Raw genomic sequence first — 27,025 nt, 5'->3', positions numbered from 1 at the left:
ATCAGGTCTCTCATGTCTGAAATTGCTCATTCTCAATCTTAAAATTGTTCTACATCCTAGCCAAGTCTTTCAGAATGCAACATAATAATGAAGCTCCATATTTTAAATCTATGTATACTATGCTTTAGCCCACAGTGAGCTTATAGTCAATGTATAGACCCTCAGAAAACAGAAGCACTGATAAATTTGCAACTGTAGCAGTTCTATCTGCAGTAAAGGACACTTCTGTATTCACTGAATCTAAAATGATTTGATAGAATCACCTAAGAGGAAGGTAAGGTACTTGTGTTGTGCTATTTTAGTAACTTTTAAGCCTGTTTTTGTTTAATTGTCATTACATTGAATCTAAATTTTCTACCCCCTCCAAAAGTCTTACCGTCTAGTTACTTCTTGTGTCTCCATTGTCTAATATGTTCTTCTGATTTAATTTCAGAGCCTCTGAATGACAACAGGTGACAGGCTGGCGGCTCACACTGTTGTGTCACAGAGGAGTTCCAGGATAACGGCAGAAAGACATCTTATCAGTTATTGGAGAACACCCAGGACAGAAAGGACATACAATACCTTCTTTTATTATTTTAAATATTGATCAGGGTTAGCAATACCTGTGCTTCATTACAGAATGTCCTGCGTTAATGGGGAAACTGGTGGGCACTCGATGTATAACCTCTGTGGTCAGGGTCAAAGCTCCAGCTCCCAGTTAGGTCGTCTGAATGGTCATAGGAAGTCTTCAGGATTGTTGGAAGTCACAGGGAACTTAAACAATAAGCAATATTCTTCAGTGGCTCTAGCTCCAGATACCATGGTGAATAATGGATCAGGAATTCCCCCTAACTCTGAACAAGACACAAAGGATTCAGCATTCCAGCTCAGCAACCAACCTATGACAGGAAGTGAAATCCGTAGGACCTACACTACCAAGTGCTTCTATGGCCCTTATTTAACCAAAACTAGCATGCAGGGAGATGTCTACAACTTCCTGGAGAGGCCTAGTGGATGGAAGTGTTTTATTTACCATTTTACTGTGTAAGTACCTATATTTTCACATAATTTCTGATGTAAGAGCTATATGAAATTGTGCACTCATGGTCTACCAGAAACCAGAGTACTATGAGTCAGAGTATGGCACCCTTACTCACATGGACAGTCTTTTCTCTCATGAGTAATCCCACTGAAATGGATGGAACTGCTTGTTCCGAAAAGGATCAGGCCTTATACATGTTAACTTTTCTAGTGCAGTTCACTGGCGTCCTTCAGTGTTTTTATTTTTACTTGTGGCTTCTCTTTCAAATACTGTCCTTCATCCTTGCTATATACAAGACAAAAAAGGTCCAGTACTATTACCACACTTTTTTTATCTCTGTCTTAATTTATTTACATTGTTCCAGTAGACAAGGAGATGTATAAGACTTAGTTCTGGTCAGATACATCCTTTGACTGTAGATGCGCATTGATCATCCTGCAGTTACAAAACTGACTTAAGGGCAGCAGCGAGCCCCCTCCTCGCCCAGATTAAGAGACTTGTGCTTGTGGGGCTCATGGTACCATGCTAAAAATAGCTGTGTAGACATTGCAGCTCAGGCTGGAGCTTGGGCTTTGAAGCCTAGGAAGAGGTGTGGGCTTCAGAGGCCAAGCTCCAGCCCAAGCTGAAATTTAAAAATGCAGTCCACAAGGCTATTTTTAGTGTGGTAGCACAAGTCCTGCGAGCCCCAAGGCCGGCATTAGGGGTGGGCCACCCAGGCAACCGCCCAGGGTGCCATGGTCAGGGGGGCGCTGTGCAGCAGCGCAGAATGCGCGCTGCCAATGTAGTGTCGGAAACTGCTCTTGGCTGGCAGGGGGTGCCGCGTGCGGGGGGATACCCAGATTTCTCCCTGCTTCCTCCCGACAGAGGAACATGGCGGGACAGTGATGATGCACAGATACTGTTTGCCTCCCCAATGTTCCTCTGTGCCCCTCGGGGGCTGTAAGTGGGGAAGTGAGGAGCAACACCAAGCGCTCCGTGCAACCAGGTCAGCCCAGGTGGGGAAAGTGACCTGGATGCAGAGAGCCCTGACGTTGCTCCTCCACTCACAGCCCCCTAGGGGCGCGCGGAGGGGCAGCGTTGGAGGGGGAGAGTGAGCAGCAATGCCAGCTGCTCCATGCATCCAGGTCAATTTCCCCATGTGGGCACAGAAGGGGAGTGCAGGGATTAGGAGACGCAGGAGGGGAGTGCAGGGGTTGGGGCGAAGCGGGCAGAATGCAGGGGTTAGGGGCACAGGAGAGGGGTGGGGAGCCTGGGGAATCCTGGGGGCCAAGGAAAATGGAGGGCACCCATGGGACCAGGGGAACCAAAATACAAGTTCACCCAGGACGCCATTTTCCCTAAAGCCGGCCCTGGCGAGTCCTAATCTGTCGACCCAGGCTGGGAGGATCTCTGCCAGGGGCTGCCATGGGACATACCTTAACAGTAACTATTATTTGCTTTTTGCTACAGTAAAGGGCCTGTTCGTGCCCCCATTGAATCAAGTGGGAGTTTCATCATTGACTGGAATGAGATTAAGATTGAGCCAAAAAAAAAAAAAGTCTTTGTTATGAAGAAAGTGGAGCATATACCTCTTGTGTTTGTCTCAGGTGCTTTCTTAGGACCTGAGCATGCATTCCTTATCCTAAGAAAACCATCACTCATTTCAAGTAAGCAAGAGAGTGTCAAACACCTACTTTTTGGAAAAAAGACTTAGAAAGATACAGCAATGTTTTAAAATGAGGGCAAACCACGAAGCCTCTGTTAGTCATAAAGTAGATAGTCTTATTACTATTTATTTCCTTTCTGCCTCAAGATTATCTTGGCTTTTATCAAATGATGTTTTGATTCATGAAATTTTGCCAAGTAAACAGATAGGGCCTCTTTCAAGGACTATACTTATAGTATATAATCATGCCTAAGGCTTAAACAGATTTCATTTGTATAGATTTAAATATGTGAATGGTCATGGTTTAAGCCTATTTGAGGTTGGGATTTATTTGTCTCACTAAAATGCGTTTGAGATATGAAATACCGATTATGAGGGCAAACTAAGGCTGACCTTTAATTTGTGCTTGTGGCTGTGATTTTTTTAAAAACTAGACCGCGGTTGGGGGAAACCACTGGAGTTAATAGAATTTTTTTTTTTAATTTTTTTAGCGGCATAATGATTTTAGTAAAACTAAAACCCACTTAATTCCCCCATTCACCCCACTTTTAAAAACTTTTCACCAAGAAGTGCTTATTTTTATTAAAAGAAAACTTGTATATGATTCTTTAGACATTAGTTGCATCTAAGTGTCCACTTAAGTGCTTTAGCTCCCTAATGATCATATAGTATATACATTTACAGTACAAGGATTTTTACAAAGTGTAGATATACCATACAAAAGTAAATATGATTAAAGGACATAATGCCATGAATAAAAACTGAGTATCAAAATTTTAAAAATGTGCCCATTTCATTTATGCATTACAGATATAATTAATTTGTAAGGAATCCACATGTTACATGGATCACTAGGATCTTAACTCTCTTCTTCCTTGTATGTAACTGAAGTTTTATGACTAAATCTATCTGCGTAGAATGTGGGGAATTAGATGCACAACTTTCATTAACTCTCCTCAGATTCTCCACATACTACAGTGACAACATTAGTCATTTACAAACCTGTGGGGAACTTATATCCAAATGGGACCGGAGTCAGATTAAAAAAAGACAGGTACTTCCGATTCAGCTATGAAAAGTGCACATACTATGAAAAAAGACAAGGCAAGGTGAACACAAGTTCTGTGGAACTTGCCAACCCTCTTGTATTCTGAAATTACTATGACAACCTACTGTCTCATGTAGTATTTATAATTCCCCTGGGATCTCAAACTTTTATTAAAGCAACAAACTTGATCAGATATGATTCAAAATTTACTAATTACTCCTTAAACTGTTGTAACCTGTGTGTTAGAAAACCAGAAAAGGAACAGATTTTTTTTCTTAATTAAATCCACATTAGCTAATTTTCTCAGTGGAATTATTCCAGATTTACACTGGTGTAACTAACTTCATGATTACACCCAAAACTTAATCGATCAACCGTTTTGAAGGATGGGTATGCTTAGGAATTTTCCCATCCCTGCCCCCTATGTCTTACATATTTACTTACAAATTAAGATCCCAATCCTGCAAATCCTTAGTTACCCAAGTAGTTCTCACATTTGTTAGGACTGTTTGGACAAGTGAACTCTGAGAGCACTCTCATGAACAGAGTGAAAGATTACATTTGTGGGCAGAAGGAGAATAGAGGGCAGCAGAAATAGCAGTGGTGCACAGTATGTGGTGTCTTGATTCTCTTTTGTTCCAACCTTTTTTCTGCTCCTACTGAAGCTCCTTAAAGTACTGGGTATCAATATATCTTAGAGTCCAGCTGCTGACCATATGGTCTTTAGTCCAGACACAGGAGTGCCTTGCTTGAATTTGAGTTCTCAACTATTGTATGCATTTGCTTAAATCCTAGTCACATGCCAAGATAGCACTGTATAACCCTCAGATTTTGTTTTTGAAGTAGTTGTGTGACGTGTAATTTTGACCCTGGAGTATTGTAGCATGGCAGACAAATTCACTTTAATAAGACATGGGTATTGTGTTTCCCCCTTTCTGCACCAAAGTTTTGCTTTTAATCCCTCCAATTACTTTCTACTATGTGCATAAAAAAGATGAAAGAAGATTATATTTAATTAAAGTTACTATGCAAATCCAGACAGCTAGATCCTGTAACTATGATTGGAACATCTTACATGTTTTATATCTTGGTGAAACATTTTGTTAGTTTGCGGATTGAATAACAAGTGGCTGGATTATAATGTAAAATACTGTTAGGTTTCTTAAACATCTCATTTAGCATAGGCATGCCCATTGGCTGGAAAGAGATACGGGCAGCCAATTTTCCATAATGACAAAATTATTCCACCCCAATTTAGGAATCAAATAACAATGAACACAAAGCATAGTACAATACATTTTATCTGACTAATGTTCTAGACTATGTCACAGGGTATGCTATGTGTCCAGGTCTTTGGGGACCTCCCAAGAGTTTGGTGACAGACATTTCATTAGGATTCAAATGCACAGTCCAGTTTTCATGGCAGGTCCCAGGAGCAGAGAAGCAGACCGGGAAGGGGTAGGTGGTCAGAAAATAGATCCAGCTGAGGCTCACTAAAGTGAAGTCCCAGGTGGCAAATATGAAGACAGGAAAGTTGTGGCTGGTGGTGGGGAAGTGGTTTTTGTTATATGTGCACCCTAGAAAAGGAAATGACTTTGATTGAGTTGCTTGTTCATATCCTCGCATGGAGATAAGGATTCTGTTCTGTTCTGACTGCAAGCAATAGAGAGACCACTCTGTGTCAGATACAGTGAGCTGAGCAGCACCTAACAACAAGTAAGATATAAAATTATTTTCATTAACTGCAACTGGAATTTCTTAGCTACTAATAAATGGTGGCCACCCTGTTGGAAAACAAGGACATTTATAGCAACAACAGTACAGAAACCTAACATAGAGTTGAGGGTCAAACCCTGTTATCTTTATTCACTTGTGTTGTCCCATTAAAACTTTTCTGTCATTGAAACTTAATATAAGAGTTGACCAAAAGGAAACCCATACATATTCTGATTTGGAACTGTTTGCTATTGAAAAGAGAACTTGCATATTCAATACTAAAATGTTTCTTATTCACACGATGATCTTCTGCTATTAAACCAGTATTATGGCAGGTTGGGAATTGCTGTAGTCTGTTACCCTTGAACCAGAGATTTTCAAAGTAAAATGGACATTGCCAGCCATCAAGATAGAAGTGCAAATATTACATTTATTTTTTAAATATTCGAATAATTTCACAGTTTACACTTGTTAATTAGTATACCACAGATAGTTTCTTGAAGATAAGAGACTTCGATGGTGGAAAAGTGATCATCTCCAGCTTAAAGGAAAGTTAAACCAAGAGAACCACTACTTTGTAATCATATACCGTATAAATGACCAAGTTCTGCCCTCACACTAGTGTCAATCAGGTATAACTCCACTCAGTTAAAGAATGAAGGTCATTTAAAGTCAATGGAATTTACACTAGTGTAAATCAGAGCAGGGCTTGGCCCATTAGTTTCAGACACAGAAGTCAGAAGTTGAGTACAAGTCTGAAGATAAGTGTGATGCACAGTGGTCTGTGTATCTAACAGTGCTTTTTGAAAATTGGAAAGATCCTTCACTTACAGTTAAGCTTGTTTCTATGGGCAGATCACAACTCCTCTGATCTGCACATAAAGAGGTCCTCCATGTGTAGATCTACACACTTTTGCATAGAAGCGAAACTCAGGTACTTTCACGATGCCATGTCCTTCCCACCACTGCATCCTGCAGAGGTCTCTCTGCACTATTCTGTGTCCACATGAAGGGAGCAGTCAGACTCAGGGAGGGCTGTGGGGATGCCTACTGTTTCCCCCTCTTTCCCCATCAAATGTTGTATATATGCTCAGTACAGCTCATTAACCATACTACAAGATGCCCAGGTGGAGCTGCCACAGGCTGGAGCTGATGTGTGGGGCTCAGGACCAACATAAACTACTTTGGCCTCCCAGGGCTCCCTGGAGGGAGAGCTTAGCAAGGGCCTTGTAGCCTTTCCTACAGGGATGTAAACACCACTTTCCCAATAACTTGCTGTGGGGTAATGTACAGATTTCCATGGGAAGTGTTCCTTTTTTACATAGGGGTGAGAATCTGGTCCCTTTTGACTTCTAAGTCAAGGTTTATATTTGCATCAGAAACCTTTTACATTTGTATTTATTTGTATTATGGAGCAATGTAAAAATGTGAAATTGGTGGTACTATTAACTTATCACAGACACTGTTACTGTCCAACATGGATGAGTTAATATTTAGTACAGTCGGCTTAGTCACTGAAAATAATTTAGATGGAGGTGTCGGGGAAGGGACATCAGGATGGCTCAGGGATTTATCGTGAGAGAGTGAACCTTTCACCTGTAGGCAACTGGTTTGAGTCTAGGCCAAGTCAGTAGTGAAGACGACTTAATGTCTGTTGGGGGAGATATGAAAGAAGTTTTTGGCCTCAGTCGAGTTCTCAGTGAACAAATGTTCACATTATAATCACTGGTACAGTGAGCATAGGTTGGAACCCACGTTGGCACTCAGCAGAGAAAACAAGTACTGTTTGTATGAAAAGGGAGACGAAATTCTTGTATGTTTTCCTGGCAAGCGGGGGTGTGAATCTTCCCTGCACTAGCCTGCCATAAACCATCTGTCCATGTGAACCCTGCTGACATGCATTAAGAGTTCATTAATGAACTTTGATCTAGTCCTATTTGAAAAGGGACTAGATCAAAGCATATTAACAAACAGTTAACAGGCATCAGCAGGATCCCCTGGATAGCTGGTCCATACTAGGCTAGTACAAAGTAGCTTCACACCCCCAGTTTGGCCTAGGGTTTAGTGCAGAGGACTAGGTGACAGATTCCTGGGTTCTGTTTCCACCTATGCTATTTCCTTGTTATGTGACCTTGAGAATGTTAAAGGTTACTTTATACAAATGGTTAAACTACAGCATGATGACTGCAATACCGTCTTCACAGGGGTATGTTGAGGTCTAAGTAGTAATCAAAAAGGGCTTTGAGTGAAAAATACTGTATAAGTTCTAAATAATAAAAATCTTATTCTTAGAGCAAACATCCCAGATTACTTCACCTAGGTGTATTCAAAAAACAAATAAATGAACACCGGCCTTCCTCATTCCTTAAGTATCTTGTCAGATAAGAGCTACGCAGCTCCTAAGGAGCACAGCAGAGGGATTTTGTACTGCAGACCTCATGTGGTATAGGGATGAGAAATTCTAGGACAGGGATTGGCAACTTTTGGCACGTGGTCTGCCACGGTAGGAAGCAGAGGCCAGCATGTCCCTCGGCTTGCGCCACTTCCCGCATCCCCCATTGGCTTGGAGAGGTGAACCGCAGCCAGTGGGAGCCGCAATCGGCCAAACCTGCGGACGTGGCAAGTAAACAAACTGATGGGCCCTGGTGGGCCGCGTGCCAAACGTTGCCGATCCCTTTTCTAGGATTATTAAGCCATACATGATCACATTATGGAGGGTTTTTTTTCCTTTCAACCCCTTCCCCAGCTCAGACTATATATATTTTAAAAACCATATTAAGAGAACTTTAAGATCCCATGGTGAAGCAGTCAAGTCAGAAAGTGACCAAGACTGTATGCACAAATTCAACTGACCCCTGGCGTATCTTCATTATACTTCAGTACTTCACTTTATATGATCACATATTGTTTCACATCTAATTTATCAACAGCTTTTTTCTATCTATTTTTATCTACTTTTGAGTCTGAGTTGTAAAATTGATCAGCCACAGCAAGACCCCTGTTGGAATTAATGGAATCTCCAGCTGTTCTCTCTTTTCAGGGTATTAGAAACTCTGCTTGGGATAGGGTTTTCCACAACCTTAGACACAACCAAGCTGTGTAGCATCTGAAGTAATACTTCATGTATGTCAGACAAATCCTTATAGTCATTTGAGAAGTATGGAATAATCAGTTGCATGTGGTGTAAAATGGTGCAAGTATATCTACAAAGAGTAATAGTGAATGTTTGTTGGCATGTCGCATGGCATTTTAGGCCCTAGATTGCCACTAAGTTAGCTTAGTTAACTGCCTCTTTCAGACTATATCCAATAAAGGCCGAGCTGCTGCTTGAGAAGAAATTGCATAGTACATGGCTAGTTCCCATTGATTTCTATGGGAGCTAGGCACCTAAATACATGCCTTAGAGAAAAGATTAAAAGGTGTGTCAGTAAAGATACTGAGTCATTATAACACTGAAAATAAGTACACAAGAATGAAAGTGTATCAAGGGAAAAGATATGGATGTAAATCTAAGTTCTTTGTAAAAATTCTGTGAAATAATGTGATCCAGTAGTTGAAGGCTGTATCATAATGTCTATAAATATGAAACAGAGTTAAGGTTGCTAGGGCACCCTAAATATTGCCTTTTCCTGATCTGAGTATTTAACTATTCATCCTTACTTTTCTCATGTTATTGTATTCCCTAAATTTAGTGTAGGAAATACTGTGGTAATGTTAATGACTAAGGCAACTGAAAAATTAAGGGCTGCTGTTACAGTTTACATTTTAAAAATATTTAAGTATTGTCATGTTTCAGAGCTCATTAGTGGGGTCTACTTAAATCGCGGGGAAATAACACTTTTTGCAGGTTGGTCATGGCATAAATAGCAAATTTCATGGATGTGTTACACATCTGCAAAAATGGCTATTTATTCTGTGCCAACCCATGAAATATATGTGATTTCTCCGAAGTGTTTTTCAAACTGAGGGCCCTGACCCAAAACGGGGTTGCAAGCCTATTAGGGGGTTGTGCTTTTGCCACCCTTACTTCTCTGCTGCTACTGGCGGTGGCACTGTCTGAAGCAGGGTGACAGGTGAGTGGTGGCTGCTGGCTGGGCACCCAGCTCTGAAGGCAGCGCCGCCACGAGCAGCAGCAGAGAAGTAAAGGCGGTGTGGTATTGGCACCCTTACTTTTGTGCTGCTGCAGGCTGTGGCGCTGCCTTCAGAGCTGGGTGCCCGGCCAGCAGCTGCTGCTCTGCCTTCAGATTCACAGAGGAGACCATATTTCATGGGGGAGACCAGATTTCATGGTCCGTGATGCGATTTTCACGGCCGCAAATTTGGTAGACCCCTAATCATTAGCAGTAAATAGTTCTTACATGGAAAATTATAGAAGGCTTGAACTTGTGGACTTTCTGTAGACTACCTCTAATGTAACAACTCTCATTTAGTGATACTTTTAGCAGTGGTTTTCGACATTTTTTTCATTTACAGACACCTAAAAATTTTCAAATGGAAGTGCAGTCCCCTTTGGAAATCTTAGACATAGTTTGTAGGCTCCCACCGGTCCACAGACCACAGGTTGAAAACCACCGCTAAAAGCATTCAGCAAGTAAATTAGCATAGTGTTTCTCTTACCGTTATCAGTAAATGGAACTTGCAGCCCATTATTTGTAATTTTTTATCTCTAAGGCGCCCTCTAATTCCCTTTTGGATCCTTGGAACAAGTATCTCTAGAGTGCAGACAGATATTTCCCCTTAACAGGAGTCCCCAAATGATGTGATTGCTATATGCACAACATAAATAACACCTAAAGTTCAAAGCAATAAGGAGCATATGACTGCATGTGAGAGTCTCATGACTTCAAAATCAAAATTCAGATTTGAATGTGGCAATAGTCTCATTAAGGTATTCCATAGAGAGGGTTTAATTCAGTAATTGCTTGTGCTGGTAAGAAACACTATTTAGAATTTTTACACAGAAGTTAGGTTGCCAAGTGTTCTGAATTAGAAATGTACTAGTTATATTTGGCATACACAGCAGTTGCAGACCTGTCTGTTGATAGGTTTTCCCTCCTGGTATAGCAGACTTTAGATGCTAGGGCAGGGATCGGCAACCTTTGGCGCGCAGCCCACTAGGTAAGGTGGCGGGAAGCAGCGACCAGCATGTCCCTCAGCCCGCACCACTTCCCGCCTCCCCCATTGGCCTAGAGTGGCGAACCACGGCAAGTGGGAGCCGCGATCGTCCAAACCTGTGGACGTGGAAGGTAAACAAACCGGCCCGGGGGCTTACTCTGGCAGGCTGCGTGCCAAAGGTTGCCGATCCCTGTGCTAGGGGGTTGAGCAAAGTGTAAGCGTACTGCTCGATTTCTGGTATCTGAGAACAATACAAGAAAGAAATGAAATCTATTATGGAAAGTTATAAATGATTAGGAAAAAAGCTAAATAAAGTTTCATTTATTTCTTAAAGGGGATGTTCCTTTAACTGTTTAAGGTGGCATGTTTGATTGGGTGATTGTCATGGATTGGGAGGAGGTTGCTACTGGATGCATATACTTTAACACAAAATACACTTCTTTTTGTGATTCTCTCAAGTCTTAGGTTGTATTCTTCTTTAAATCCCTGGGGACACATAATTTGTTTTGCTAGAATTATTGGTGATTGTGGTGGAATTTTTTTGAATGCCATTTCCTGCCCATTTTTAAAAACATGATTTTTAGTATCATGGGAAAGACTGTAAAGTAGATAACATTAAAAACATTTACTGCACCACAGTATCTGAGTTACTGTGGCATTTCATTCCCTGTTGCCAAAAAAAGACATACAGAAGAAAACATTTCTGAACGTCATTGGCTATTTGGTCTCCCTTAGAACTTTACACACTAATCTGCTATTGCTGCAAATTTAAGGGATTTAGGGCCCAATCCTGTGACTTGTGCAGTGCTCACATTGGGAATGGAGGGCATGCCATATCTTCCAGGAATGAGCTTTAAAGGCTTGATTCTGTGAGATGCTTAACACATTGCAGGACTGAGCCCCTAAAGGTGCAATCCACGAAGCAATTTAGGTGCCAAAACTCTAAAGGTAGGTGCCTAAGTTCTTGTGCATGGCACCATTGTGATCCATGAGATTTCTGCTTGGCTGCCACCTAAACTCATTTGTCACCTCACTTTCCTCTGTAAAAGTTCTCTGGGTGCAAGTTTTAGATCCTGAGGCATGCACAGTGCTGCCTCCCTCCAGGCATCCAGATGCCCATCTCCCACCTAAAATCTAGAGCAGCGGTCCCCAAACTTTTTGCCATGCCCCCCTTGGGGTGTGTGCCCCACAGTTTGGGGACCATTGATCTAGAGCAATTCACAAACCAGGGGAGGACAGGTGCTCACTTGCCTCTGTTGCATGCTGGGCCTGATGCAGTAGGTGGCCTCTGAGCATGCTTACTGAATAGGGTCCTATTCAAAATCCATCTGGAAGAGGAGGTGGTGGGGGAACTGGTGCTGCCACCCAGTGTTTAGAGCACTTACCTGGGATGTAGAAGACCTAGGTTCATTCCCCTACCCCACCCTGCCCCATCAGAGTGGGGTTGAACAATGGTTTCTCACCACTCAGGAGTGTGTTCTAACCACTGAGCTATGGGATAGTCTCAGGTGGGGGCTCCCTCAGTCACTCATGTTGAAGCAGTGGATAAATAATAGAAGACTGAAGGGAACTGGACCCTGGGTCTCCCACTTACAAGGTGGGTGCCCTAACCATTAGGCTACAGAGTCTTTCTGACCCCCTGCCCCTGGCCATTTTGTGGGGAGCAATGCAGGTGCTAAACTCATTCCTGCAAGAAACCCCTTAGGCACCTAAACTGCTTGATTTCAGGCCACTGGTTCCTGTTTAGGGATCACTAGCAGCAATAGGTGCTTCCCTGCAGACCAGCCCAACTCTGCAAAGAAGGGAGGGCATCACACCCCTCTGGTCGGCATCTCCTATTGACTAGCTTAGATGTTTATCTAACCCACCAGTCTGTTACTTTTTGTGGATCACATTCTTAAGTGCCTATTTCTCCCTCATTCCTTGTATAGGGAGCATGGATGCCTAACTCTGCTTTGTGGATCATAATGTTGTTCCTATGATTTTTCTAGGCTCCTAAAAGTTAGGTGCCATGATGTTCAGTGTTGCAATGGCTCAGTCTCTTCACAAATCCTACCCTTGGAGACTCAAAGTGAAGGGTACAACAAATGGAAATTTTGTTTTTCTGCTTGCAACTCAAAGTTATTGTGAAGGACCATTGGTCTCCTTCACTCAAAACTCATCCATGACTAGTTATACAGATATAGTTTGAAGTTGCCACAATAAGAGTGCTTTTTAGTATTTATAAACTGCTTTTTAATACAAGGTGCATTACAAGTGTTAGTTATTCCTCACATCACACATATGAAATAATTCCTCCCCTCCCATTTTACAGATAGGGAAACCGACTCAGCCATGAATTTACTTGACGAGAGACAAATAGATTGGATAGATCAGTTCCTGAGTAGTATTCCTGACGATGTTCAGCTAGACAGAAAGTATTCAAAATTAGTCTTGGCAGGCATTTAGCTCATCTTCTCAAAGCAGCAATGGTTTGAAGTTTATTTGCAGAATGTCAAATAGTGCTACGTACTTGAGCAAATTTGAAGTAGCACTGGAAATACATTTGAAACTGTTGAAATGTTTGACTTGGTTTCAGTAAGCTAGACTAAACCACATGGCAACAGAAGTGTAGGAGTTTATATGTACTGGGTGCATATTTATAAGAGTTAGTGGGCTGGCATCTCTTTGCTAGGTGGTTGTTTATTACCCTGCTAAAGATAATTATGCATGTGTTAACCTAGGCAGTTTGCCCTTGAAATGTTAGTACAATGTTTAATGGAAAGTATAATTGTAATTAAATAGCTCAAAATACAATTTGAAAAGTGAGCCATTCAGTCTCAGTGAAAGATTGCTTAGTCTTTTAAATAACTCATTGGTTCTAAAACTTACCTATTCTGACAACCAAGATGTAAAGGACAAGTTAATGTAGGTCTAGGGTGGCTAGGTTTTCAGAGTGAAATCCAAGACACCTGTTGCTGAGGCAGCACGGGAGACAGTTTTGGTGTGATTAAGGCTGTATGTATAAGAAGGTTTTACCCACTCCTCCCCCACTACCCTGCCCTCTTTTCAGAGAAAAAGTGTGTCACAAGGTGACACTAGCCCTTTAAGAAGGAGCAGAGGCAGTGCCCCTGTGTCTTATCTGCTGCCTCCCAATTAGGCTTAAAAGAAGGCACCTGGGACCTACTGGGAGGAAAGATTTGCTGAGTTAGAACAGCCTTAGTTTGTCAGGAGATGGGGGCTATTGAATCTGGTAGACTGTATGTGGTTCCTGAGGGAAGGTTGAAGTCAGGAGAGCAGCAAGAGAGGTTTTCTTGCTGGCATGTCCAGCCCTAGAGAACCAGGGCTGAAGGTTAGGGAGCAGCAGAGGGATGTACCTGCTGGCTCTGAGGTGGAGCTAAGGGTAGGGGAGGAGCTGACATTTTCAGGGCTGGAGACCTGGACTCATGGAAACTGTGAGAGGGTCTGTGGAGTTAGGGGTGCTCCCAGCAGAGAGTGGGGGCAGTTTCTGCTGAGAAGAGCTGGGCTGCACTCCAGCTGGAAGGGTTAAGGTGGCTGTCCAGGGCCAGAAGAGGACTGACCAAGACTGGGCATGGTCATAGGTGCTTGTTGAGAGATGAGATGTCTTGGGATTTTCATGACTACTTCCAGTGGGTTGTTGCATGGACTATGTGTTGGGACATATATTTTGGCCTGTTTGCGCAATGTTGTTAATAATAAATCAGTCCCAAGGAGTGGTGTTATTGAGAAAGAGAAGCTTGACATGAAGTTAATGAACTACAGGAGGGGAAACTGAGGTATGTTTTTTGTAGTGTCACCCTACACACAAGGGGGTCCTCAGAGGTGGCCTCCCTATTACAGTAACACACTTCAATTAGGGGCAGAGGGGAAGTCCCCTATAAGAATACCTACATACCTCTCTTCTTGGTTTACTACTTTATGCTGCTTTTTGTTTTCCCCTACTAACTTTCTCTACCACTCTTCATATTTTCTCTTCCTGTGACCACACTCTTTACACACTCTTTCTCTTCCCTGTCACTTGAGACTTATGATTCATTTTCACCCATTCTCCCGCTATTATCATCTATTACTTATCTCTGGTGCTTGGGAGGTGAAGAAGAGTGGAGCTGCTGGCCCAGACTGGAGCAGTGGCTTCCTAAAGAAGAGAGCAATGCATTTTAGCTAGCTGATGGTATACTGCTTGCAGAACAGTCCTCTGAATCATGTTGTAGATGTAGGAGAGGGACAGCTTGTGGCATAGGATTTTTGTAAGATGGGAGAACATACTATTGCCAAACTCAAACACTTAAAAAGCAGTCTCAGTTTCATGGCTGCTCCATGCAACCATGAGGGCTAGGTGCTTTAGAAAAAAGTGAAAGCAGAAATTCTCGTTGGAGCTGTGTGGGAATCAGAATTTCCTTCCAGTGGAAAACTTCACAATTTGGAAAAACCTGTTCTAAATTTGAGCAAAAAGTTGGATGTGTGAATTTTTCCACAGAATGGTGGGACCAGAAATGTCCTACTAGTCAGGCAGCTGAGGAGGCAGTCAGAAAACCAGCCAAGCTTCTGTCAGAAATGTGTGTGGTTTTAGTCAAAAGTTTTTTGTGAAAATAAACACATTCCTCCAGAACACTTCATTTTTGACAAATCAGCATTTTCTGATTGGAAAAATATTCTATCAGAAAACTTCTGACCTGTTCTAATTCTCACAGTTAGTTGTATCCAAGAGCTGGGGCTTTAAATAAAACCATCAAATATCATGAGACTTGTAATAAAATTAAGAGAATTAGTGATACTGAGACTGGTCTCTGAAGCAGTCAGCCAGCCTTTTGTTAATTTCACCTATTTGGTTAAGCCAGCAACTCCTTTAGCTGTCTAAAGTCCATAGGAACAAAAAAGAGTGTTTTTTGTATAAAAACTGCTGAAAGATAAGTATGTTTTACAGGAACACATGGTTTCCAAAGGTAAACCACAGTAATCATATTTAACGAAAGTGAGAACTCAAGCCCATAGGAGTGATGATTACTTGCTTTCTATAACATGTAAGGAGGATATGCCTAGGCTAAAGAGGCCCCTAAATTAGCCACTTAAAAAAATCCCCTTTCTGCTGGGAAAACCCGTTCACTCCCCAAATCAATGGCTACATGGAATGCAACGGAAGTCTCCACTGGGCAACTAGGCTGTCCGCCACCAAAAACAAACCAATTCTTGGTCAGCTATAATTGCACATACATAGTTGGACACATTACCCTTGGTGTCCTCTCTTTGCCTTGGTTACTGAAAAGCAGCTAAGATATTAGACTTCTATTCCAGTGTACTGGAGTAACTCGTTACATTTATGTCACTAGAGCAAAGGGAAGCAAAAAGCACAAAATCAAAAATGAAGGTCTCCAAAAATAAATATGGGTTACAGTTTCACATTGAAGATAGAGCTTTAGTCTTCTAAAGTTATCTGCTAGATTGTCTTTTATGTAGCAGAGTAGCCCACAGCAACTCGGTAATTTTCAGTCCCCAGGAAAGAACCATGTGTGACTTCTTTGAATCAATGACAGAACAAGGAGTAATGGTCTCAAGGTGCAGTGGGGGAGGTTTAGGTTGGATATTAGGAAAAACTTTCCCACTAGGAGGGTGGTGAAGCACTGGAGTGGATTACCTAGGGAGGTGGTGGAATCTCCTTCCTTAGAGGTTTTTAAGGTCAGGCTTGACAAAGCCCTGGCTGGGATGATTTAGTTGGGGACTGGTCCTGCTTTGAGCAGGGGGTTGGACTAGATGACCTCCTGAGGTCCCTGCCAACCCTGATATTCTATGATTCTATGATCACACTTGGAATGCCTAAACACAATATACATTATTTATTGGCAAGACATTGAGAACAGATTTATTTCATTAGTCTGGATTATTTATGCTATTATTGTAATTAATATGCTAGTAGCTCTTAACACAAAACAAAAGCACTCCTCCCTCATGATTTCTAGGTTTTCATTAAGTTTCCTCTATTGCAGGACTTGCCTTTTTTTTAATAGGAACTGTTCCTAGCATGCCTTTTTAGGGCTAACCCATTAAATTTGGCAAACCTAAACAGCTGCAGCCCTAAACTGCCCATTTTGGATCTATCTGTTGTGGACTGTCTTTGTTTTCTAATTTGTAAATATGTTTGTTTTTCCTTGTTTCTGGAGAGATAGTGCTAGCACTTTCACTACAGTAGATGAAGAGACAGCCCTTATTATAAATAGCATGTTATTTATATAAAACTGGAAGGAAGGAAGAACTCATTTTTTTAAGAGCTTCTATCTTCATTATGTTTCTTTATTAGAATTTTTTTTAAGTGAGGATGAAACACATTCATTAAGATATTGAATATGATTTTGTTCTCTATGTTGTTTAACATTATACCAGCTGGTGATAGTGAACCTAGCTTCCAATAGGATTTACTCATAGTCATTTGACATGATTGTCCTTGACAGTGGTGTTTAATACTGTTTGCTAACATAAAACCTCAAGGTTCTGACATGAGGTGACATTCTAGTGGAGACCAGTCTAGTAGGAGACACTAGTCTTTATTTTTAACTTTAGTTGATCTGTAACCCCCTTCACTACTCAGTTAACTAGACGGCACATGGAAAAGAAAAAAAAGACTTACTTGACTTTCAAGTTTTCCCTAAATCAGAAAGCTGCAGTGTATGGGGGGGGAGGAAAGGAGAGCTTTCATCTATTACCTATATTAAACTCATTTATGCACACAGAAGTACTTAGTGCAGAGAAATAACTAAATGTAAAGGGACAAGGTGGGTGAGGTCCTAACCTGAAGAAGAGCTCTGTGTAAGCTCTAAAGCTCGTCTCTTTCAACAACAGAAGTGGGTCAAAAAAAAAAAAAAATTACCTCACCCATGTTGTGTCTCTAATATCTTGGGACAAAGGTAGCTACAGCCAGGGCCGGCTCTAGGATTTTTGCCGCCCAAAGCAAAAACAATTTTGGCTGCCCCCCCCCCCTTATTTAATTACCCACCCCCGGCCCCGCCTCAACTCCGCCCCTTCCCCAAATCCCCAGCCCAGCCTCCTCCCCCCCAGGCTCTCAAGCGTGGGACAGAGGGGGAGCAGCGGTGCGCGAAACAGCCGCTCGGGATCTCCCCCTTCCTCCCAGGTTTGAGAGCCTGGGAGGGAGGGAGAGACCCCGAGCCACCGCGGCGTGCGAAACAGCTGATTCGCATGCTGCTGCTCCCCCTCCCTCCCAGGCTTCAGAGCCTGGGAGGGAGGGCGAGTAGCAGCGCGCGAATCAGCTGTTTCGTGCGCCGTGGCAGCAGCTGCGGAGGTGAGCTAGGGTGGCCGGGGCACATTTTTAGGGGCGGCATTCTGGCGCTGGCCATGCTGCCCCTAAAAATGTGCCGCCCCAAGCACTAGCTTGTTTTGCTGGTGCCTAGAGCCGGCCCTGGCTACAGCAGCTGTAAACATTAGGGTCACATAATCAGGGTCTGAAAGAGTGGGAGGAATGGAATTTCCACCTTCCACCTGCAGCATCTTTGCTGTCTGTGATTCGATAATGAAACACAAATTAAAAGTCAAGCAATGTAGTTCTTTATGTAGCTACTGGACAGACATCTGCCTCAGGTAGATTGAAAGAGGAGAAAAAATACTTGCATGTCAGGGGAGGGACAAACTATTTGTTGTCTATATCTGGAAAGAGCTGCTGATGCAGCTTTCAGGAAAGTGAAGGTTATGATGGGGAAGGAGGAACTTCAAGGTTAAGGAATGGGAGAGCAGATAATGGTCTCATTCGTGGGAGGTCAGTAGTGTAGAAGATAAGAGGGAAAATGTCTTCTAAAGCAAAGATTCAGGAGCTTGAGCCAGGGTACTGAAAGGAGGCGCGTAGCATCACAGTGCTCTGTAATACCATGCTGATCCTCTGTCTGAAACAAAAGGATTCCACCTGCTGAATCCGTAAGAGTTCCTGCAGCTTCTGAGAATTCAGGACAAATAGTGATTTCACCTGATTAGCATCTCCGCTCTGATGGGATCACGCACACAATGTTGCAGCTTAAACATTTTTTCAGTAAAGGAGAGTATATGTGGCAAGGATCAAGAGAAACAGACCACTGCTGAAGAGATGGAAAGTGCCACACAGCATGCATTAAGGGCCAAGGGGATACATGCTCTTCTCCCCCATTTTAAACTTTTTAAAATTTTTGGTTTAACTCCTATTCATCCACTTACTCTACTGCTGGGTAAGTCAGAAATCCAATCAGAAACAGGATATGTCCATGGAGGCCTTGAATCTGGCACTACTTGTTTGATAAACTAACATCTTTAGTGACAGATCTCTGGAGAAAACCTGGTCCTTAAATTAAGATAGGAGGTGGGACTCGGAGCATAGCCACAAATGAGTAGTGAATCATGCTAAAGTTTTAGGTGGGTGTGATATTCTGGGGTGCAATGCAGTGAGGGGTTGTCACCCCTGACCTGCAACTTGAGGTGCCTCACAATGCTTTGCTGCAATAGCTTCCACCCTGGGGCGCTCACAGCATGCAGTCACACCCTGAGTGTCTGTGTAGAGTCACAGCCCTGTCCAACAACTCAGACCCCAGCAGCCTATTAGCAAATGTCAGCCACAGTCTGGCTCTCATCAGTCTTGGTTACTACTTGCAGGGTGACCCCAATGCACTCTTAGTCCTGGACGTGGTTCAAGGTGAAATTCTTATCACAGGTTCCCAGTAACATTACTGACCACCTTTCAGGGGAGGATCTTCTCCCAAAGTCCAATGGCTGTTCCTTTTGTCATCTTAGGTGAAAAGGAGAGAGGTAAATAGGGAGAGAGAACTTGGGGTGTTTTCCCCCTCACTTTTATAGTTCAGTCGTCCTTTGAAATGCATTTTCCTGAGGGTAGCTCCTAGATAAAGTTTGTTCCTGCTGTGAGATTGGAGTCAGGGAATCTTATTGTGAAAGAAGTTTCATGCAGTCGTTCGCTAAGATGCAGATCTGTTTGTTCCTGCCCCCCTTCCTTGCCAAAGAATTGCCACTTGGTAGGTGATTGCCCATCAGCTTTGATGACACCTGGCTAGAGATACCATCCTGTCCTTTATTTTTGAGGAACAGGTTTACCCACTCCCCAGACTTGTCTGGTAAACACACCTCAGTCATGATTTCAGCCTATGTTCACAACTTTACATGTAATGTTATTACACACATTTCACCATGTTGTTCTTCACCAGAGATTTATTAGTTATCAAATGATAACTTACAAGGCACATTTTGTACAAAGATTATTGCAATAGTGTGCAGAATGTGAATAAAGGGGTGCATTCTGTCAGTGTGGTACTGTAAATTCAGCTATACATGTGTTCATGAGGCATTTTTGCTGACCACAGGGCATTCATTCCCCGTAGGCCCTGCTGAGTGCTCAAAACTTGTTTGCACCCCAGTATTCAGAGGGTTCATTGGGTAGCATAAACCACAGACATATCGCTAGATATTTAAGATGCAAATAAAATTAAATCTTTGTGGGTTTTGCAGTAATTAAACTGCTTCTTTAAAGTTGAACTTCTTGAAGTTAACCCAAAGCCTGAGTCCTGTTAATGTTACTTTGTTGCATGTCCTGTAACATGAACATGATCTGTTAATGTTATGCACATAGTAATATGCCTGCAGATCTGCTTTCATTTAATAATAGAAACAGCTTCGTGGTTGCAGAGAAAACCTTGAAAACATGAACCTTAAAGGCTAAAAAAACCAGAAGGCAAATAACTTCAAATATATTATTTTTAAACTTTTGTTATTTTAAGTCCTGATAACATGATTTCAGAGGCCTTGAACACTTGATATTAGCAGTATTTGATGTCTAGGGCAGTGTTTATCAAATTGGGGTTGTCGCTTGTGTAGGGAAAGCCCTTGGCAGGCCAGGTTGGTTTGTTTACCTGCCCCATCTGCAGGTCCAGCCGATCGCGGCTCCCACTAGCCATGGTTCACTGCTGCAGGCCAATGGGGGCTGCTGGAAGCGGCGGCCAGTAAGGCCCTCAGCCCGCGCCGCTTCCAGCAGCTCCCATTGGCCTGGAGCAATGAACCACGGCCAGTGGGAGCTGTGATCGGCCGGACCTGTGGAAGGGGCAGGTAAACAAACCGGCCTGGCCCACCAGGGGCTTTCCCTACACAAGCGGCGACCCCATTTTGAGAAACACTGGTGTAGGGGCTTTAATTTTCAGAGGTGATGAGCACCTACAAATGTAGCTGAAACTAATGGGAGCTGCAAGTGCTCAGCACCTTCTGATTATTGGGTTCAGGGTGTCATGCTGTGCACCTAAAAAAGGAGGCACCCAAAATTAGTTATCACTCTAGGAAACATTGAACTTTGTGTTCATATGTACACATGGAAGCTGGTGGGATGACTCATCAGGTAGAAAACACGGCAACAGGTGATGTTGCTGTGTAAACAAGCCAACAGAAGCTCAAAGAGTAACAAGTAAAAAATAATTTCAGCATGGGGACCAATCTAGTCTTCAGAACTGCCTTTTCCCATGGCTGGTCTCCCCAGCAGCCCTTCTCCATAGGCCCTTTGCCTGAATTCTGGTGCAAAGAGATGGGAAAATGACACTGGAGTTAATCTTTCATACTGGGGACAAAGTATTTCTCCTGCCCCTTGTGATAACACATAATTAGCTGAATATTAGAATAATGTAATAAGCAATGTATTTTATTCCTGAGTGAAATTTCATGCTGGAGAGAACCTTTTAATTGTATAGCAGGCGTCCAAGAGAGATGCATCTTAAGGATATAAAGAAGTGTTTTACATTGTCAGTAAATGACATTTTTTTCCTTTCTTTTTTTAACTTTATTCATCTTTGATTTAATCAGTGAATTGAAGTCTAACCGGAGACCCCAGCTGCTTTCTTTAATCAGATCTCCAGGGCTGATTCCCTAAGAATCTAAAAGCTGGACTTGATTTGTGACAGGTTTGTCTAGCTAATGGCTCACACTGTAAAATAGTCTCATTTTGCATGAGTAATCACATGAGAAGTCATTCAGCAGAAGGCAAAATTAGGTCAAATGATGGGATTTCAGCTGTCTCTCACTAATAAATCAGGAAGCAAAATGATCTTTAGCAGTTGGGATGATTTGCTGGTAATATGCCCTCTAATTCAGATCAAGAGGCAGATCTGCTGTGGTAACTTCATTGGGTATTGCATCACCTAAAAAAAGCACTACTTCTGAAGGGGTTACAATATATTTTGTTATCTGTCTTAATCTAGCAATAGCTAAAGAAACAGTATATTTGCAAGCTTACATGAAGCTGCCAAATGGCTTTTATTAATTTAGACTTTCAATGCATTTTTACACTTTTATAGTTTGTTTTATCAGTATGTGTCAATGCAGTTGGTGTGATATATAAAGTATTATGGTTGTTCAATAATACGGGAACTAGAATAAACTGCAGAGTTGTATGATATGATTGACTTTTAGCTGAAGATACATTTTAGTACAGGCTGAGCAGGGGAGAAGTTTCTTTTAGGCTCATGTGATTAGTTTTGCTACTTTTGGACTATGAGGATCCTTGATTGTTGTAATATTTTATTTTTTAAAAAATTGTTCATTGGAGTAATCTTGAGATATACATGTCCTTTTTGTGGAAGTCCTAGATCTACAGAAAATATGATTTATCTTCAGTTTAATATAAACTGTGTAATACAGGTCATTCTACAATAGCAGATGAGCATTCAGCAGGCACAATTTCAGTTCTCAGTGACAGACCTTTTAAGACAACAGATTCAAAGTTTCTTGAAGCTGTTTTATGGGTGTGACTATTTCAGTGGAAACAGGAAACTTAATTTAAATGTATTTAAATATACAATATTGCTATAATATGCAGGAAGTTGTTCCATATGAACAGTTAGTTCAGCTACCTGATGGAAAGATTCTGCTAATTGGTTATCTGCTCTAGTGTTTAGCCAACTGTTCAACAAAGGGACTAAGGCATTGCAACGCCTAAGGCTTGGTTTACACTTGGTCCAACATATGTCAGTATAACTCTCACTCGGGGTGTGGATTTTCTACCTCCCTGAGCATGTAGTTATACTGACCTAACCCCCTCTGTAGACAGCACTATGCTGATGGGAGGGTTTCAGCTGTCAATGTATCTATTGCCTCTTGGGGAGGTGGAGTACCTATGCTGAAAGTAGTGTCTTCGTTAAGGACTACACCAGTGCAGGTCCACTGGTGCAGCTATGCTGCTGCAGCATGTTAAGTATATCAAGCCTAACTTTTAGGTGTCTTGAAAATAACAGGAATTCATAAACCCTGGGTAAGACACCTAGGCTACCTATACAAAGCATGGGGAGAAATAGGTGCCTAAGAATGAGATCCACAAAAAACAAAATGCTAGGCGGGAAGCCTCCGAAGCTAGCCAATGGGAGATGCCAATGAGAGAGGTGTGCTCTAAACTCTGCAGCTCTCACAGAGTTTAATGCCTAAGTCTGGGCTACATGGAGAGGCCTGTCTCTGTTTGCAATCCAGAGCTTCAAAACTTCTCTTGTGGGGGAGATGATTTATTGCCAGAATAGCTTCGGCACCTGCCTAAATCCACACTAAATAGCAGGACGGGGATGAGGAGGAATGTAGCTAAGGAACTCACCCAGGATATGGGATACCCCAGTTCAATTCACTTCTCTTCTTGAGGAGGAATTTGAAGAGGAGTCTCCTACCTCTCACAGAGTACACATTGAACAGAATGCTGCTTAAATGTAGCAACCTGCAGGCTGAAGTATTTAACAGTGCTCTGTAACGTAGGTTAGAGAGTGAAGAATAATACCCTGTCTTGAAATTACAGGGAGGGATTTCAATTAGAGGAAATAATTACTCAAGTTAGAATATGACCAGGTACTCTGAGGTTAACAAATAGTAATTCTGCACCCCCCCCCCCGTCCCCTAGGAAGAGGGGGGGAATCGAACCTGGGTGTTCCACATCCCGGTTAGATAAGCAATACAGCAAAACACAAAATGCACACAATAAGTTGGTGGAATGTACTGGAGATGATTTTTTGTTTCAGAAGGTGGAACAAGTAATTAGGGGGGCAGCCATTTGAGACTTGATTCCAACCAACAGGGAGGAATTGGTTATGAATCTGAAGGTGGAAGGCAATTTGGGTGAAATTTCATGATTCTAAGGAAAGGAAGAAGTGAGAACAACAGAATCAGGACAATGGATTTTGAAAGAACAGACTATAACAAACACACAGAACTGGTAGGTAAGGTCCCAGGGGAAGGAAATCTAAGGGAAAAAGGAATTCAGGAGAGCTGGCAGTTGATCAGAAACCATATTTAAGGTGCAATGGCAAACTATCTTGAGATAAAGGAAAGATGGGAAGAACAGTAAGAGTCCAATATGTCTCCATCAGGAGCTCTTTAATGACCTAAAAATCAAAAAGGAATCCTACAAAGCACAAAATGAATTACACTTAGCAAGGGCCATAAAAGTCAAGAAGAGGTCCTTTAAATACATTAGAAGCAAGAGAAGGATTAAGGAAAGTGTAGATTCTTTGTTTAGTGGGGAAGGAGAGCTAATAATGAATGACATCAAGAAGGCTAAATTATTTAATGCCTATTTTGCGTCAGTCTTCCTTAAAAAGCTAAATTGTGACCAGATACTTAACACAATTAATATTAACAACAAAGGGGAAGGAACACAAGCCACAATAGGGAAAGAATAGGTTAAAGAATATTTAGATAAATTAGATGTAGTCAAGTTGGCAGAGGCTGATGAAATTCATCCTAGGGTACTTAAGGAACTAGCTAAGCAAACTTGGAACTGTTAGTGATTATCTTTGAGTACTCATGGAAAATGGATGAGGTCCGAATCAACTTGAGAAGGGCAAACATAGTATCTATCTTTAAAAAGGGGAACAAAGAGGTTGTGGGAATTATAGTCCAGTAAGCCTAACTTCAATACCTGGAAAGATACTGGAACAAATCATTAAACAATCAATTTGTAGGCACCTAGAGGATAATATAAATAGTCAACATGGATTTGTCAAGAACAAATCATGCCATACCAAACCATCTTCACAGGGTTACTGGCCTAGTTCATGAAGAGGAAGCTGTAGATGGGATATTTATTTTTTTAATTAGGCCTTTGATGACATTTCCCACATGACATTCTCATAAGCAAACTAGCAAAATGTGGTCTAGTTGAAATTACGAAGGTGAGTGGACAAGTGGTTGAAAGACTCTACACAAACAGTAGTTATCAATGGTTCATTGTCAAATTGGGGAGATGTATCAAGTGGAGTCCAGTAAGGGTCTGTCCTGAGTCAGGTACTAGTCACTATATTCATTAATGATGTGGATAATGGAGTGTATGTTATCAAATTTGAAGATGACACTAATTTGGGAGGAGTTGAAAGCACTTTGGAGGACAGGATTAGAATTCAAAACAACCTTGATAAATTGAAGAATGGATCTGAATTTAACAAGATAAATTTCAAAAAAGACAATTGCAAAGTACTACCACTAGGAAGGAACAATCAAATGCACAACTACAAAATGGGGAATAACTTGCTAGGTGGGAGTACTGCTGAAAAGGATCTGGGGGTTATAGAATTGAATGAGTCAAATGTGATACAGTTGCAAAAATATATAATTCTGGGGTATATTAACTCGAGTGTCATATATAAAGTGTAGAAGGTAATTCTCCTGCTTTACTCAGCACTGGTGAAGGCTTAGCTGGAGTACTGTATACAGTTCTGGGTACCACATTTTAAGAAAGATGTCAATGGAATTGGAGAGAGTCTGGAGGAGAGCAAACAAAATGATTTAGAAAACAAGACCTATGAGGAGAGGTTAATAAAAATCTGGGCATGGGTTTTCTTTAGAAAAGAAGACTTGGAGGGAAGTGGGGGAGGAAATGCAATAAGTCCTCAAATATGTTGAGGGCTGTTATAAAGAGGATGGTGATCAGTTGTTCTCCATGTCTACTGACAGCAGGCCAAGAAGTAATTGGCTTAATCTGCAGCAAGGGAGATTTAAGTTAGATGTTAGGCAAAACTTTCTAACTATAAGGATTGTTAAGCCCTGGAATAGGCTTCCAAGAGAGGTTGTGAAATCCCAGTAATTGGAGGTTTTTAAGAACAGCTGAAACACCTGTCAGGAATGGTATACTTGCTTCTGCCTCAGTGCAAGGTCTTCTCAAGGTCCCTACCAGCCCTTCCTTTCCATGATAATATCCTGGGTGAATGCTCTAATCACTGAACTAAAAGTTATAAGGTAGACACGGCGGCACCTCCACCTCCTGCTAGATCTTGAATGGGACCCAATTTGGTAGGTGTGTGCAGAGGCTGTCCACTGGATCAGGGTCCACAGGTGAGGGTATGTCTACACTATGAAATTAGGTCGAATTTATAGAAGTCGGTTTTATAGAAATCGGTTGTATACAGCTGATTGTGTGTGTCCCCACATAAAATGCTCTAAGTGCTCTAGTCGGCAGACCGCGTCCACAGTACTGAGGCTAGCATCGACTTCTGGAGCATTGCACTATGGGTAGCTATCCCACAGTTCCCGCAGTCTCCGCCGCCCATTGGAATTCTGGGTTGAGATCCCAATGCCTGAATGATGCAAAACAGTGTCGCGGGGGGTTCTGGGTACATGTCGTCAGGCCCCTCCCACTCCGTCAGAGCACCGGCAGACAATAGATTCGTGCCTTTTTACCTGGGTTACCTGTGCAGACAACATACCACGGCAAGCATGGAGTCCGCTCAGATCAGCTCACCGTCACCATATGTCATCTGGGTGCCGGCAGACTTGGTACTGCATTGCTACGCAGCAGCAGCTAACTGCCTTTTGGCGGTAGACGGTGCAGCATGACTCGTAGCCGTGGGGCTGGCAGCCGTAGGGCTGCATTGCACCAGCCCCTTGCCTTTTGGTAGAAGATGGTATATTACGATTGGTATCCATCGTCGTTGTACTGCAGTGGCTGTCAATCATGGGCACCTGGGCAGACATGCAACTGTCTCGATGATGATGGCTATCAGTCGTAGTATGCTATTTTCTGCCAATCGCCCAGTATTTTCTGCTAAGCACCCAGAAGAGGCCGAGGGCGATCTGGGTGCTGGCAGACGTGGGACTGCATTGCTACACAGCAGCAGCCCCTTGCCTTTTGGCAGAAGATGGTATATTACGACTGGTATCCATCGTCGTCGTACTGCAGAGGCTATCAGTCATGCTGCACCGTCGGCTGCCAGCTTAAGATGTAAAAAATAGATTTGTTCTGTATTCATTTGCTTCCCCTCCCTCCGTGAAATCAACGGCCTGCTAAACCCAGGGTTTTGAGTTCAATCTTTGGGGTGGGCCATTCTGTGCGACAGTTGTCTGTGTTTCTCCCTGATGCACAGCCACCTTTCTTGATTTTAATTCCCTGTACCTGTACGCCATGTCGTCACTCGCCCCTCCCTCCCTCCCTCCTTCCCCTGGTCTGTCAGATACTAGTTTTGCGCCTTTTTTCAGACCAGGCGCCAGAGCTAGCACT

The 27,025-nt window shown here is 42.4% G+C and overlaps 1 protein-coding gene across 1 annotated transcript in view; it reads left to right on the top strand.

The window, feature by feature from the left end:
• The first annotated feature begins 658 nt into the window (after positions 1–658).
• LOC117871880 (potassium voltage-gated channel subfamily KQT member 1-like) overlaps positions 659–27,025 on the top strand; it is a 466,257-nt gene continuing 439,890 nt past the window's right edge. The window contains exon 1 of the mRNA XM_034759710.1: positions 659–1,026. Within this exon, the coding sequence (XP_034615601.1) occupies positions 659–1,026 (368 nt within the window). The remainder of the gene's footprint in view (positions 1,027–27,025) is intronic.

The sequence above is a fragment of the Trachemys scripta genome, chromosome 1, assembly GCF_013100865.1.
Source record: "Trachemys scripta elegans isolate TJP31775 chromosome 1, CAS_Tse_1.0, whole genome shotgun sequence".
Lineage (NCBI taxonomy): Eukaryota > Metazoa > Chordata > Testudines > Emydidae > Trachemys > Trachemys scripta.
Note: the sequence above shows the minus strand (reverse complement) of the source record. Positions and strands in the feature narration are given on the sequence as shown.